The sequence below is a fragment of the Astatotilapia calliptera genome, chromosome 20, assembly GCF_964374335.1.
Source record: "Astatotilapia calliptera chromosome 20, fAstCal68.1, whole genome shotgun sequence".
Lineage (NCBI taxonomy): Eukaryota > Metazoa > Chordata > Actinopteri > Cichliformes > Cichlidae > Astatotilapia > Astatotilapia calliptera.
This window is the reverse complement of record NC_137441.1, coordinates 1,699,240-1,714,740: the sequence shown is the minus strand read 5'-3', so window position 1 is coordinate 1,714,740 and position 15,501 is coordinate 1,699,240. Positions and strand designations below refer to the sequence as shown.

The following is a 15,501-nucleotide window of genomic DNA, read 5'->3' as shown; positions in this document are numbered from 1 at the left end:
ATTATACTGACTACTAAGTACAATTTTCCATTGACAGCTGTATAATACAAAACATGTCTTTTTATTAAAAAGTTCAAATTAACAGTAAATTGTTGGCAGCTGTTTTAGCCAGAATGTCGTCTAAAAAATTAAGCTCCAACAAATGAGGTCATAAACATAACAGGGCTGATTGGTGTAAAATTTACATTCTATGACGTTTTGTTCTAATTTGCTAGATCTAATTAATATCAAACTTAATCCAACCAAAACAAATAAGTACATAATAAACAGTCAAAATTTAAAACACTTGATACTTGCAGACCTGATAGTAGAGGGCTTTCAAAAAAGTCTCTGATGGTGTCTGAGGAACTGGAACAGGTTTTGAAAACTGCAATTGAAATGAAATGCAAGTAGGGCTGGGTACCAAAACACAATATCTTTTTAGTACTGACTGAAAACATTCAGTAGGTATCCATACAGGAAAAAAAAATTTGGTGCAAAATTTCTGTACTTTTCTAATTCAATCTCTGTTATTGAGCCTCACGGGTCCTTTTCTTCTGCTGCCTTAAAAAGTTCCAGTCTGCATCTGCTGACTGTGACACATGTCATAAGTGCTTGTTTTGCTTGTATTGAAACAACACGTGTGTCATTTTTACTGAATATGATTTCAAATTTATTCATTTTAAAAGTGATAAAGTTCATGGAGCTGAATTTCTCTTTAGGGCCAGTGAAGGCTAACATAACGAAGAAAATAAGACAGTACACGAATCAAAACAAAAATAAAACATCATAACTTCCTAAACTAAATGAAAAAGGATAAGCATCCAAATTCCAAGAGACACAGTCAGAACCACAGACAGGAAACTGCACAGACTGAGGATGAATTCACAGCAGATTCATCCAGTCTGTGTACAAACTGTGTCTTTGAGGCACTGAAACAAACCCAGATGTGAATCCAGAGAGTCTCATGTGTGGTGTGTGAGTGTAGAGTAGGTCTGGTCCTGGTCCCTGCCGGCTGGATCGAGGCTCTGGTAGATCGAGTCTTCACGTGTAGAACCTGGAGTACAGTTCTCGTAGTGGACGTCCTGAAACAGAGACAAACTGTCTTCTTCACATAAAAAGAAGAGACTCTGACTTGGTTAAATCATTTGTGCTAGAAAGAAAGTCACCTCCATGTTTGTGCCCTCTGAGTTTCCTCTGGTCCTCAACCCTGTGGAACAAACAAAGGATGTTCCTCTGTTAGAGGGACCAATCATTCAAAGTGCACGTGAGGCTGAAGATCACTGCTGCCCCTCCCGTTCTTTCATCCTGCTTAGTTGGACTTTATTAGGCTTCATTTTAGACTTTGCCTTCAGAATCAAAGACTCACATTTGCTCGAGTCTCCTCCTGTGTACTGAAGAAGTGATCCACAATAATTATACTATTTTACAGTTTTCATATATTTTTCCTGTTTTTACTTCACACGTCCGAAGCAGAGAACATCTGGATCTGATCCTGCTGACAGTGTCCAGAGTTCATGTGTGACACAGTTTAGGATTCAGTTACTTCCAGTGTTTAACATCATCTCTACAAGTCACTCCACTCTCCTCTTAGAGCCCAAAGTGGACAAGCAGGATGAAATATTTTGATGTTTGACTGCAGCTGTTTGAACAGACTTCAAGTGAAGTGAAAAAAGAGTTTTTGGTTAGAAACGAGACGTTCTGTGTGTTTCTGTGTCTCTGTTGTCTTACCTCTGCTGCTCTTCCTCTTGATGCAGATTATTAGAACAGTCAGTGATGAGAGGATGATGATGATGAGCAGAGAGATGATTACATACAGCAGCACACCTGTGACAGCAGAACAAGCTTGTTTTACATATTGATTGATGAGTTGCACATGTAGTGAAATAACAGACGTGAAACGAATAAACAAACAGATAAAAGTTCTACATGAACAAGAGGAGCTCACAGAGAATTTAGAAAAAGAAAACGAGTTTGGCACAACGTCACACTCACATCATGCTTCTGATTAGAAAAGCTGCCACACAGGACAGGCTGATTAAAAACATACTGTCTTCTCTCATAGATGGATGTACCTGCAGATGCTGCTCTTTCAGGCTGCTCAGTGCTTCCAGTCAAAGTTAATGAAGGTGTGGAGCTTCCTGTAGTCGTGGCTGATGGTCCAGCTGCTGAACAAGAGCAGAGAGGAAAGTTTGACTTATAAATGTTTGGAGCTGTGAAGAAGAAAAACACAAAGATTCAAAAATCAGCTGAGAAATCAAACGAGCCTTAAATGGATCCACTGACTGAGAAAAAACCAGTTTGGAAAATTTCGTTTTAGATTTAAAAAATGCACTAAAATAGTTTAACAATGAAATAAAATATGAATGTATGTTGAAATATCAGGTTCTTGGAAACAATAAAGACATTTAGGGACATTAATGGTCACCTGTTCATTTCCAGCTCCACACTCTGATTCCTGCTCTCCATCACAGTAACTTTACAAAGTTCACATTCTAAATAATCTTGTTTCTAAATAATTCTGTTTCTATGTTGAGATAAACTGAGTGCTGAGAGCAGCCTGAGCTGTTGGCTCACAGGGATCACTGTACAGACACTGAGCTCATTATTAGAAACTTTGCTCGTGTTCAACATGAACATCCACCACTGGAACAGCAGATATATGACAGGAAATAAGGAACAGCTGAACAGCTCCACTCTGACAACATTTGATTAATGTCAGTAAAAACTCACCGTCTGTGACAGTGACCGCAAAGTCTCTGGATGAACTGCTGGAAGATCCCCTCAGTAAACATCTGTACCATCCTGAGTCAGACTTGGTCAGCTGTGTGATGCTCACATACAGAACTCCTGAATCATATCTAATGTTGTATCTGCCGCTCTGAGCTTTGACATCATTTGTATGAACAAGACCGTCGCCTCGTCCACATTTTCCCCTGCAGAAGAACCCTCTGTCTCCAGAGTGTTCAAAGGAACATCCGACTGTGAGAGAGCTTCCAGTTTCTTTATCAAAGTGTTTCAGCTGATCATCGTTTCCATCCAGCAGTGCTGTTAAAGAGACAAACAACCAATAGTTACTATCAGTGCTGAAGATGATGCAGTCTGATCAGAGTAACTCCAGTTTGATCCACAGTTACACTGGGAGCTGCCCAGTTCAACCAGTCTGACAGAGGAACTGTTGGACTAAGTGAGATTTAAACGGCTTCATCATCAGACTGATTGGATTCATGAAAAATCAGCTTTTATGACAAGTATAGACTCTAAACTGTGAACCCTTCATGGTTTTAAGTACATTTAAAGTCTGGATGGACGTTTGTGTTGTGAATGTGATTTTCACACATTCATTGAGGAAGAATCCATTTTGCTGTGAGGGGAACTCTTGGAAAGATCAAACCGACGACACAGAAGCAAAAACTCATCAAAGAAAATCAAAGTTACATCAGAAAATCTTCTTTCATTCATCAGCGTCTGTTTCTGACATCAACATTTCATTCACATCATTATCAGCTGACACACTCACTAATATTCACACACACTCGTGTCCCAGCTGCAGTTCATCGGTTACTTAGAGGAGTCCAAATGTAACCAACAGTTGACAGAAGAACAAACTTCAGCTTCTTTAAACCGTCAGCAGCTGTCAGTGAAACTCAAACTTTGCTTCAGGAACAGAAACTAAACATTTCCACAGCTGAAACAGAAACTCACCTTCAGCAACAACGATCACGAACCGTTCGTATGAAGCTGATGATGAAGATCCACCCAAACCACAGCTGTACTGTCCAGAGTCAGACTCAGTCAGCTTTGAGATGCTCACAGATAAAACATGAGAACCAGTCCATTCATATTCAATGCTGTATCTGCCTGTTTGAGCTCTGACATCAGTTGTATTAATGAGAATGTTTTCTCCTTCACATTCTTCTCTGCAGAACATCTTCCATGTTCCTGGAGACTCAAAGGAGAATCCAGCTTTCAAATCTCCTCCAATGACTTCATAGTGAAGAAACTGAGCATCGGTGACTTCAGGGTTTCCATCCTGCAGAGCTGTTGGAAACATGAACCATCAACAGTTACTGTTTGTACTTCCTGTAAGAAGCTGCAGTCTGATCACAACATTCACACACAGACACACTGAGACTAAAGTCTGAATAACAACAATGATTCATGTCAAATACATTTTATTGTCTAAAGTGGTGGAAAATCTTCTTCCAGTCGACACGACTCAAAATATATCTGAACATGTTTCCTATGCATGAATAAAATGACAATAAAAGATGAAGATGAACAAAACATGACATGTAAATGACTCATAACTCCTCTGTGTGGTACTTGTAGTAATTATATGTTGAGAGATTGAAGCAACAGCTCAACATGCAAGTTTTTCATGTGTTTCATCCACAGGAAGTGATGTCATCATTTAGTTTAAATGTACTGCTGGTGTCAAAGTTCATGAAGCGACAACAAAACCAGTGATGAAGTTTTTATTTGTTGTAACTTTGTTTTACTGAGGGTGATCGTGGCTCAAGAGTTGGGAGTTCACCTTGTAATCTGAAGGTTGCCGGTTCGAGCCCCGGCTTGGACAGTCTCAGTTGTTGTGTCCTTGGGCAAGACACTTCTTTTTTTTTTGAGGAAGTAACAAATACTTGCAATGAACGACATGTTATTGAGTAATTTATGACTCTATTTTAAAGCTCTGAAGCCAAACTCAGCAGCTGATGTGAGTCAGTTACTTTATGTGAATGATTTCAGTTCATTCCAGCATTTAAACTCTGTGCAGTCGTATTTCTGTTCAGCTCCAACAGGACAAACAGGAAGAATTAGGAAATAACTTTTCACACAACTCTGGGTTTGAAGATGCTGACAGATTTCACTCACGTCACTCACAGGTTTATATTTGTCTGCAGGAAGTGATGTCATTTTGTCAAATCTATATGCACTGTGGGAGTGAACTGTGAATAGTCACAGTGAAGAAACATGAACATGTAACAGTAAAAGCAACAAAATGTGTTTTTGTCTTTCAAAGAAAAATTCATTGACTTGATCAACAAGTTTGTATTTTCAAATAATAACTGAAAGTATCAGGTGGAGTTTTTACTTTGATATTACAGGTTATTTTGAGGACGTAACAAACACTTGTAAGAAACCATCTTTGAAAGGACGAATCCTAAAGCCAAAGTGAGCAGCAACATGTCCATGAATGTCTCACTGTGATGGTTTCTTCTGTCCATACTGGCCACAAACACATCCATGGAATCATGAATAAAAGCAGTTTGAATGGAAGAAGCGTCCATGAAAGTGACTCATAGCTGACTCTGATCATCATGTTTAACAACAGAAACATGTTGAAGAAGGAGAGTGACAGAAAGAACAAGTGAATGTACTCACAAAGGAAGAAGCAGCAGATCAGAGTGTGACGGACTTTCATGATGAGGCTCTGATGGTTCACTGCTGCCTCTCTTCTTCTTCACTGGAAACCAGGAACTTGTGACGCCTCACTTCTCTAACTGAAGGAGTCCCTCCTCCAAACACCACAGCACCTCTACACTCCTCCCCTCTGCATCCGTCTGTGAGTCTGCTGCAGGGCTTCCTGCTCATTCATGCACCTCTTTATATTTATCCCTGAAACCAGAATTCACATCACTAATTTAAAATGTGATGATGTGTCCAGCTGATTCTTCCACCTCAGCTAAAATTCATTTAGTCTTCTTCTAATATTAAAACTCTTAAATGATCATAAGTGTCATTGTTATTTGTGCATATTGTTCTTGAGACTTCACAGCATTTCAGTATCTGCTGACTCTGAGGTTGTAAATCTGTCCGACCTTCATTAAAGATCTGGGCCCGTATCCCTAAAGAATCTTTGTGCAAAAAGTGGCTCCTAGCGGCCAAATTCTAAGAAAATTCTCAGAGTCATGATGTTTTCTTAGAATTTCCCCTAAAAGTGACACGACAATCCCAGTTAATATAAAAGCTATTCCTCAAGATTCCTAGCGCTTAAAAGGGCTCCTAAGGCGAGATCTGCTACGAGCAGGGAAGAGGACTTTTAGTGGCTTAGGAGTTCCCCTAAGCAGCTGCACAAAATGGCCAACAGAAGAGGCAAGAGAGATGTCCTGCAAACACTGGATGACAGGGAATTATTGAGACGCTACAGATTGGATCGTGCAGGAATCATGTTTGTGATGGATCTCCTTAGAGATGCAATTACTTCACCAACTCGACGCCACAACGCTATTACACCGGAGACGAAAGTAATCACAACCCTGAGGTATTTGGCAAATACACTGACAGCTTTGTCACAACCTAATATTGTGACACAATTTGTTTCATTCCCGCTGGATGCCCGCACTTTACACACACATAAAAGGGCATTTATGGACATTGCAGGATTCCCTGGCGTTGTGGGTGTAATTGATGGAACACATGTGAGAATTGCACCATCAGAGGACGAGGCTGTCTTTGTTAACAGGAGGAATTTCCACAGCATCAATGTGCAAATAGTGTTCAATGCGGCCTGTAAGATTTTGGACATTGTGGCTAAATGGCCAGGCTCCACACATGATGCGAGAATGCTCTCCGAGAGTGGCATCAGACAGCTTTTTGAGAGACGCTATGTGCCAGCTAATTGCCACTTGTTAGGGGACAGTGGCTATATGCAAACCATGGCTCCTTACCTCCAGCCCACGCCAAGGGCCCCAACTAAACTATAACAGGTAAGCCAAACAATACAAAAATCATGGAAATGAAATGCAAGCAATATGTTAGAGCATCCAAGTAGTGCAATATTTCCATCAAATAATTAAAGGTCTCTAGTCTATTGTAGGGCCCACAAGACAACAAGAGCGGTGGTGGAGCGTGGCATAGGCCAGCTTAAGAGGCGCTTTCACGTTCTCCACGGAGAGGTGCGGCTGAGGTATGAGAAAGTCAGCAAAGTCATCATAGCCTGTGCAATATTACACAATATTTGCAAGGTTAGCCAGATTGCAGAACCTCTGGAGGATGGCGATGAGGATGGTGGTGAAGAAGATATTTACATTCCACAGGGGACCCTAGCCCAGAGTGGACTGCCTTACAGGGCAAACTTCACATTTCAGGGAAGCTGTAGCCCCATGTCTTTTGAGAACTTGTGATGGTATTAAGAACTACCACAGTTTTACTGCACATCACCTGCAATTGTTAAATGCAAGACACAGAACACAATCTGTAAATGGTTTATTTTTTAGGCGTTCAATTTTAAGGCGGTAGTACTCCTCCTGAAGGGAAAGGACTTTTTTTGTTGTTCAAACACATCAATCTGCTCTCCTGCAGGGATGCTGACGGAGCAGGTGCTGCAGATGGGAATGGTGTTTGATCCGCTGGGCTATCCTGAGGAGCAGCTGCAGATGGTTCAGGCGGCAATCTCATCGGCAAACTTGATGGGCTCAGTTCTTGTGATGGCTCCATGCTACAGAAATACATAGGCCTAGTTTAATTATTGTTTTGATTAAATTAATTTAATACAATGAGCATGGATAACACATGAAATGGCTTCTGCAATGAATAAACACTGTAGATATGAATAACCCTGTGTCCTACCTTTGCTGCACTTCAAGGGCCTGCATCATTGATGTGTCAATGCCTGTTGGCAGCCCGGTGACACTGACCTCAGAGTGTCCCAGGACTTGAAAGACAGTGTCGGCCACCTGGGACAGCCGCTTTGCAGGTGGTCCACCCCCTAGAAAGAAACAGTCAATGAACACAGTAGGCATGTAAATTAACTTTGCCAGTAGGAGCAAGTTGCCAGATTATGTGGTAGGCTATAATATTTTGCTCACCTGTGAGTGAGGATTCCCGCTTGTGTGCTGCAATCTCATCTTTTGTCTTGGACTGCAGCACATACCACCTTATCTCACAATCGTCGCCTGTCCGCACCACCAGTGGAAAAGAGGCATTGATTGTTTGGGATATTGTGTCCCAGGCGCGCCTCTTGCCTTGGCTAGTGACAGGTGGGCCAAATTTTCCTCGTAACATACCTTTATGTTCGTTCACCAACTGGGCCAGCAACAAACCTTGCTCCTCAGTCCAGTTCGGCTTGCGAGTCCTTTTTTTTCCTCCATTTTCTGTGTTTGTAGGATATTTGTTAACAAGCCTTTATAAATAGACCAACCAGCAATCACAGACATTGATAAAAGCTGAGCCGTGTTACCCTCGTTGAGACCACACTGGACTTGTAACGTTGTGATTTCTACTTCATTAAGGACAGCCTCTTGAGATAGGCCATCTTGTTTTCAACAGGGTCCATATGGGAGTGAAAGTACAAAATATGCCAGCTAGGATATTTATATGAGCAAATAAGACACGAATCATTATTTGAACAGGGTGTAATGAGTTTAAGTTTTCACATATTTTAGATTCTAATGTTAGGCTATAACCCCTACAGCTTACTATTCATTTTCCAGATATTTTCTTGAATGTGAAATATTATTTACAATTACAGTCAGCATAAGATTAGAGTGTATAATTATGTTTATTCATTTGAGGGTATTTCCTTTGCTCATTATCACCAAAAGCTCATTTCCATTAAACTTGTAGGATCAACCAATCACGGCTTTCGAAATGATGACTCATACCTAGCAACAGGGTCAACCACACCTCCTCACTAAGATAGGATTTTCCATCCATTCATTGCTCAGAGTTCACTGAAAATGTTCTGGAATCACTTCTGAGCTAAAACTCCTGGCAAGGAATTTTTAGGTTAAGTTAGGAGCTCTCTGAGAGGATTCTCAGAATCCTTAGGGATACGGGCCCTGAGCTTTTCCATGAGATCTTTTGAATCTTGTGTTCATATTTTTATTAGATAATTCCTTATTTAATTAACTTAGTTTCATTTTGACTGGACATAATAATGAGAGTTAAATATTACATCACAGCTAACATGACATCCAGCACAAAGACCCAGGATAGAGGATCATTCTTGTCCATTTCAAAAAGTTGCATTGAGGCTGTTTTTTGTCTATAACAGCTGCAACAGCTCGACTTCCTGTTGATGCGATCTCACTGAGTCTGAGGTCAGCTCGTGGCAGAAGAGGAAGCTGAACGTCAACACTGACCAAGTCTGACAAACTTATTGCTCCACAGCACTGAGGGGACAGTTAATATCTGTGCTGTTGTTACATGGAGAATTATTTTATTCTCACAATAACAAAGAGGAAACATCTCCACTGACCATGAACTGCTGAGACTTTGAAGACATTAAATTTGAGATTTTCAGGTTTCTTTGGTAAATATGAAGTTTAGTGTCTCGGGGCTGCTGTGGTTGCTCTCATTAATGCAGCTTTACTGTCCACTAATGTGCACCACAGGAAAAGAATTCGAATTTCTTTTACAACTTTGTCCTGTCAAATATTACTTTTAAACGGTGGAGTGACTCGTTTCACAATAAAATGAAGGAAACTTTATTTCGTAAACTGAGTTCTGCTAATTCACCCCGTGCAAAGCTGCGACGTGTGTAATGACGATGCACACTGAAAAGTTCCCTTTTTCCGTGCCTGTGCCACAAACTCTGAAGTTTAGGTAAGGTTTTTGGTAGTGTTTGCATATGTGCATGTCATTCTGTCTGTGAGCACGAGAGAAAGTTTTCAATGAATTCAGGTAAAAGTGTGTACAGTGGAGTCATGTTGAAAATCCATTGAAACTTCCACCGAGGTCTTCAAAGCCAAGGTCGCTGGCTTAGCTGAGCATGCGACCACATGCCGCACGGCTGAGGGCGGGGTTGGTTCAAATTGCCGCATGTCTCCTCTCTCTCCTGTGCTTTACTATCACTTTTCACTGTAGCTTTTAAAATAAAGCTGTAAAGGAGCAAAACAAAAGCTACATGAAGATTTAAAATATCATGTCACGTCTGACCTCTGACCTCTCCTTCAAGGTCAGGATTGGTGTATTAATCTGAACGTCAGAATGACAGGAATGCTGTTTAAAAATAAGGTTCCTTAATGTCATTGGTTGTATTAACATGCAGTCATATAGTGAATGATATTAGGGGATTCTCAATATCACATTAGTTTTGACCTTTGACCTCTTTTTCAAGGTCAAACAAGTTTAAACTTTCATGAGATCAAAGTTTTATGAAACATCTTTTATCTTTAAACTGTTCTTTGAGATTTTCTGCTTTTTGTTTGTGTAAGCGAGTGAATATTGCTAATAATGTTTCCCACTTTAGTAAAGCAAGCATCCATTTAAAGTGTGAAGAGAGTTTTTAAAAAGTTAGTTTGTTTGGATGTATGTTAAGACGATGTTATTGAGTCATTTAATTGTATTGTCCGTGTTTTCACTTTTGTTATCTGCATGTTGTGTGCACTTGAAGACGTTCATTTTATTGGTTTGTGTAGTTGCACAATGTGGTCAGCAGGGGGCAGTGTTTAACAGTTAACTGCAGTTTTCCCCTTAAAAGCATTTTTGGCTCTTCCTGTTTTTCTTTTTGCTTCGATGAGACTGTCACGAAGAGGTGATTGTTTTTTAAGCAGTGTTGGTCAAGTTACTTGAAAAAAGTAATTAGCAATTAATTACTGATTACTTCTTCAAAAAAGTCATCCCATTACTTTACTGATTACTCATTTTCAAAAGTAATTAGTTACTTTTAAAAAACACGATACAACCTGAATACCTAATGAATAGACCTTTAGCCCAATTCTATTTTTTATACATAATCCATCATATAAAATGTCATCAATTAAAAAAAAGTCTCTTTTAAAAATTGTTTTAATTGTTTAATTTCATTCACACTGCATTAATCAAAAATTAAATTATATACAACAGTCTTTGACTTTAAACCTATTTTCTGCACATTCCTGCACATAAAATAAAATAGTTGTTTGTGTTTAAACTCACTCTTTCAAATAGATGCAAGTAAAACAGCAGAAAATGAATAAAATCAAAGACTCAGCGAGTCCTGTTGCTCTTAAATCTACTGTCGCCTGTTTAGCAGGAGTGGGGTGGGTGGCGGTTTGTCCTGGTGCAGGTGTGACGCAGCGGTCATGTCACTGTCTGGGACTCCGGGGTTTCTCTGTGAGTTTCACATTCCTGTGGTAGCGCACTTGGTGTTTGCTCGGACGTTTGGGGGGGTTTTTCGCTGTAAAAAGAAGTTTTCTTCCCACGCACAGCGGACACTAATGTTTTTGTCACTTCTTATGGAATCAAACTCAAAGTAAGGTCAGTACTTCCACGCTTTAAACGCTGCACGCTCATACTCTCTCTGCACTCGATATATGATCCATTGTTGATCTGCACACAGCTGTTGTCACGAACGTCGCACTCGCTTACGTCACTGTCATGAGACATTCTCGCAAAAAAATCACGGTTTTAGTAACGCAGTAACGCAGCGTTCCTACGGGAAAGTAACGGTAATTTAATTATCTTTTTTGCAATAGTAAACCCTTACTTTACTTGAAAAAAGTAATCTGATTACACTGTTGGTAAGAAATCTGTAAATATGCACATAACTTGTTGAAACACGTTGGTGTATTGCAGTGGTAAAAAGTATTTTAACAAGATGATGTAAAGGACCTGCAGGACATTTTCTGCATGTAAGCTGCAACATCATCTGTCTGCTCCAATATCCTGAGTGAGATAGTGCTGTGGAAAGTACGTGTTTATAAAATAATACATGTAACACTTGCGCACCTTTTAAACGAGGCTTGTGTAATTTAGCTCTTTGTATTTTGTTCTGTACAGTCAGAGGCCACTGACGTATTTTGTACTTGTATTTTTTTTATTTCTTTACTCCCTCGTATTGCTCTGGTGCTTTTTTCCCCATCATCCTTTATTCTGTTAATTTGCCACATTTCCTCTCATGCTGTTAAAGTTCAGCATAAGTCCGTATGGTTGCTGTTGGGCGAAAGTAAAGAGGAAAAAAAGACATTTTTGTTCAGTCTGTCTTCACCAACAATAAGAGATGCACATTAAGAAGCCCAGTAATTCTGTCCTGTGCGGCTACATTTGATTTGACAACATTTATTAAACGATACTGTTACACATGGATTCCAACTATCACATCATAGTTTTCAAATATCATGTTTGAGCTCTGATCTCACTCAAAATTCATTAAACATGTAAAGCAATGTTGTCAGTTTTTATTTAATGCAAATGAACAGTTGTTATGCTGCCCTTATTTGATTTTTGCTGCACTATAAAGTTCTTAAAGTATTTTTGACAAAGAACAAAGAAATGCAAATGAATATATAGAAAAATAAAACACTGATCCCTGAAAAGGAAATGCTTCCCTGAGCGTGAGCAGCCTTCCTGGAAGTTTAATCCAAAAGTTCAATGTTGCAGTGAAACAAGGATAAAAACGGATCCATATCAGTTTATATCAATACCCAAACTGGATACAGGCTGTTGGAAAGACAGGTAACATCATTTTGACTTGCTGTCACTTGGATCTGCAGCTGTGCTGTAAACAAACACTGACGCCCATTTTCACCAGAATAAAATAATAAAGTACATCAGCTCCTGGGCTGGACGCTCGTGATGTCCCAGCAGACTCGTGGATCAGAAGGTTACAATGTTGTTGACGCTATTTAGAGAACAAATAAAAATAAGCAGACACTTTATAAGTCACATGATGTCCCTGCATCATCAGGACAGTCTGAACTGTATCTGAGTTAAATTGTGTTTTAAATGTGCATCACTGATGCATCTTCTTTCTGCTGCAGCAGTGAAAGTCTTACTGAGACTATTAATGACAAACAGCCTCTGTGTGAGACGCTGTGACATCAACAACACTCGACATAAACCTGTTTTTGTTCTGTCCTGTACTGTTGTCAATAGAAAGTTAGGAAATTGTACCATTTGAAAATTATTTCAGAAAATAACTCTACTAATAATAATATAGTTATTTTTAAGGGTTCTCTTGTGAAATTTGGGGGCGCTTGGTCTTCCCCAAAAAAGAACTCGCCTATAAAGAGACGCCAGAATAACACAAGCCAAACCGAGATTAACTCTAAACAAGAAACAGACACAGACATGAATATGAACGGCTCTGACATGTTTCCCTTCATTTATTTCAATTGATCATTTAATTTTCATTCATATGGCACAAACAACAGCAGTTTTTTATTGTAAGAAAAGCTCTATTGTAACAGGAAGGAGCATCAGGCAGACCCAACCCCTGATGGAATTTACCGGATCAAACATAAAAACTTCTAAACTTTTGATATGATGAGAGTCAGTCGAGGACCTGACATGTTAAACCGTCTTTGAATTAGCATTTAATAAACAATGTTGAAGGCAGCAGTGAGACGCTCTAAAACTGAGACTCTCTGTGGTCACTGTGGATCTTCAGGTCACTGATGTCTTTAGGAAGAGCTGTTTCTGTGCTGTGATTGGTTTTGATCATTATTACATTTACATAAAGAAGCAAATTCATTATGATAGAAATTATGTAATTCAGTAATTTTGAAAGGATTCTGTATTTTATCGATTCTCAGTTTTCAGCGTCTGTGAACAAACTTCAGCCTGAGGCTGGAAAATGATCAAATCCAGAGTCTCCTGTGATGTGAGTGCAGAGCAGGTTTGGTCCAAGTCTCTGCTGATTGGATCCATGTCCTGGTGGGTTGAGCCTTTACATTGCACAAGTTGGAGTCCAGTTCTCATAGTGGACTTCCTGGAAAAAAGAGAAAAGAGTTCTCCACTGAAGGAGTACATCTTTCAGAAACAACACATCCCTACAATCCTTCCTCACCATCAGCCTTTGCGTCTGCCTCATGTTACCTGCTCAGGTACATAAAGTGTCTATTCATGCTGCTGACTGAAGCTACTTTTTCCCACCAGTTGCCCTTCCTGAAATTGGCGAGTAAGGCCTCAGTCACAAAGGCCTTACAGGAAGGAACGTGTCTGTAACAAAAACAATGGAGCCACTTTGCTGTGTTTTGTTGTCATTTATGGTTCTTTGTGTCTGTGTTCAGCTTCCTGTGTCGTAGAGTCAATCACAGGCCAGAGTGTTCATTAAAGATACACTATAGTACTCTGACTATAATCGGCTCTGACGCTCAGACTTTAATGTTCACCGTCACAACTACAGTCCATCAGATGTAGAGAGGCGGACTTTGCAAAGTGGAGAGTTAGACTTATTTAGAATCATTTAAAAATCACCCAATGAGATTTTTGTTTCCATCCATCCGGTGAAAATTAACAATAGACTTGACAAACTTAGAAACAGAGTGTTGAGAGCAGTGTGAGCTGTTGGCTCACAGGGATCACTGTACAGACACTGAGCTCAAACTTTGCTTCAGGAACAGAAACTAAACATTTCCACAGCTGAAACAGAAACTCACCTTCAGCAACAACGATCGCAAACGGTGTGAATGAAGCTGATGATGAAGATCCACCCAAACCACAGCTGTACTGTCCAGAGTCAGACTCAGTCAGCTTTGAGATGCTCACAGATAAAACATGAGAACCAGTCCATTCCTATTCAATGCTGTATCTGCCTGTTTGAGCTCTGACATCAGTTGTATTAATGAGAATGTTTTCTCCTTCACATTCTTCTCTGCAGAACATCTTCCATGTTCCTGGAGACTCAAAGGAGAATCCAGCTTCCAAATCTCCTCCAATGACTCCATAGTGAAGAAACTGAGCTTTGGTGACTTCAGGGTTTCCATCCTGCAGAGCTGTTGGAAACATGAACCATCAATAGTTACTGTTTGTGCTTCCTGTAAGAAGCTGCAGTCTGATCGTTTGCAGACGAACCAAAAGTTACGAAAAATGTTTTTGTTTCATTTCAACAATTTACTGAAAATAGAAAACATAGAGGCGACTCTGATGAAGACTTTGCCTCGATACACATTGGCCCGCTTTGCTCGTTTAACTGCTTTAACCTTTGACAGAGTGCCTCAACAGTTTCCCTTTTTCTTTAACATTTTACACACACACACATCTATCTGCTCTCAGTAGAACTGATGTTAGTCAGTGTGTAGTTTCTGTAGCTACTGACTGAATATGAATGAGTTAACTGACCTCCCCACATCTTACGTGCTGCACAACAATGTTTAATATTTAGTATTTACTGTCATATTCCCATATATCATCGTGATGTTGTTTATTCTATTACTCTCGTTCTCTTCTGCTTGTTTTCTTTTTTCTTTCTCAACAGGTGATCCAGGTGATCGATAGATGTATTTGTTTTTTGTTTTTTTTGTCTGCTTATTTAGTTGGTTTTTGGGTTTTTTTTGCCATTTATCCCCGTCCCTCTTCTCCACTGTTTTCCCCCTCTTCCTTTCTCCCTTTTCTTTTCCTCATTCAAGTCTGTCCCGTATCTAGCAAGTGAAAATAAATAAATAAAATAAACAATAAAAGGTGAATCAAATAGACCATTAAGGCAAGGCTGGGATGGTCAATTTGGTAAAGTAAATCCGTTGGGCATCTTTCTTTGCCTTTAGACAACAATTCTGATGCAAAAGAGCCAAAAAAAAAAAAAAAACTGACCTCCCCACAGACACACACACACACACACACACACACACACATTCAGCCTCGTCCGTCACTGGTCGAGTG

At 39.8% G+C, this 15,501-nt stretch overlaps 1 protein-coding gene and 1 long non-coding RNA gene across 3 annotated transcripts; both read right to left on the bottom strand.

Annotated features, from left to right (window-relative positions):
* Positions 1-42: 42 nt before the first annotated feature.
* LOC113013812 (uncharacterized) lies at positions 43-5,548 on the bottom strand. 2 transcript variants are annotated; one of them, XM_026154993.2, is made up of 7 exons: positions 5,362-5,548; positions 3,685-4,020; positions 2,713-3,027; positions 2,055-2,144; positions 1,711-1,806; positions 1,149-1,189; positions 43-1,064 (listed from the first exon to the last, which is right to left on the bottom strand). In XM_026154993.2, the coding sequence occupies exons 1-7, from the start codon at positions 5,399-5,401 to the stop codon at positions 945-947; spliced, it is 1,038 nt and encodes a 345-aa protein (XP_026010778.2). In that variant the 5' UTR covers positions 5,402-5,548; the 3' UTR covers positions 43-944. The 2 variants fall into 2 exon arrangements, with proteins under 2 accessions (XP_026010778.2, XP_026010777.2); XM_026154992.2 differs by having other exon boundaries at positions 626-1,064; positions 2,055-2,147.
* A 932-nt stretch (positions 5,549-6,480) lies between these two features.
* LOC145423328 (uncharacterized) lies at positions 6,481-8,089 on the bottom strand. Its single transcript, XR_013904377.1, has 3 exons — positions 7,788-8,089; positions 7,549-7,687; positions 6,481-7,417 (listed from the first exon to the last, which is right to left on the bottom strand). It is a non-coding gene; the product is annotated as an uncharacterized LOC145423328 (long non-coding RNA).
* Positions 8,090-15,501: the final 7,412 nt, after the last annotated feature.

What these genes read in the sequence shown, in the direction of transcription:
- LOC113013812 (XM_026154992.2), bottom strand. Translation starts at nt 5,401, where the DNA reads ATGAAAGTCCGTCACACTCTGATCTGCTGCTTCTTCCTTT. An exon ending in TGCGGTCACTGTCACAGACG is followed by an intron (nt 2,148 to 2,712) that starts GTGAGTTTTTAC and finishes GCTCTTGTTCAG; the next exon opens with CAGCTGGACCATCAGCCACG. An exon ending in CAGAGGGCACAAACATGGAG is followed by an intron (nt 1,065 to 1,148) that starts GTGACTTTCTTT and finishes TCTCTGTTTCAG; the next exon opens with GACGTCCACTACGAGAACTG.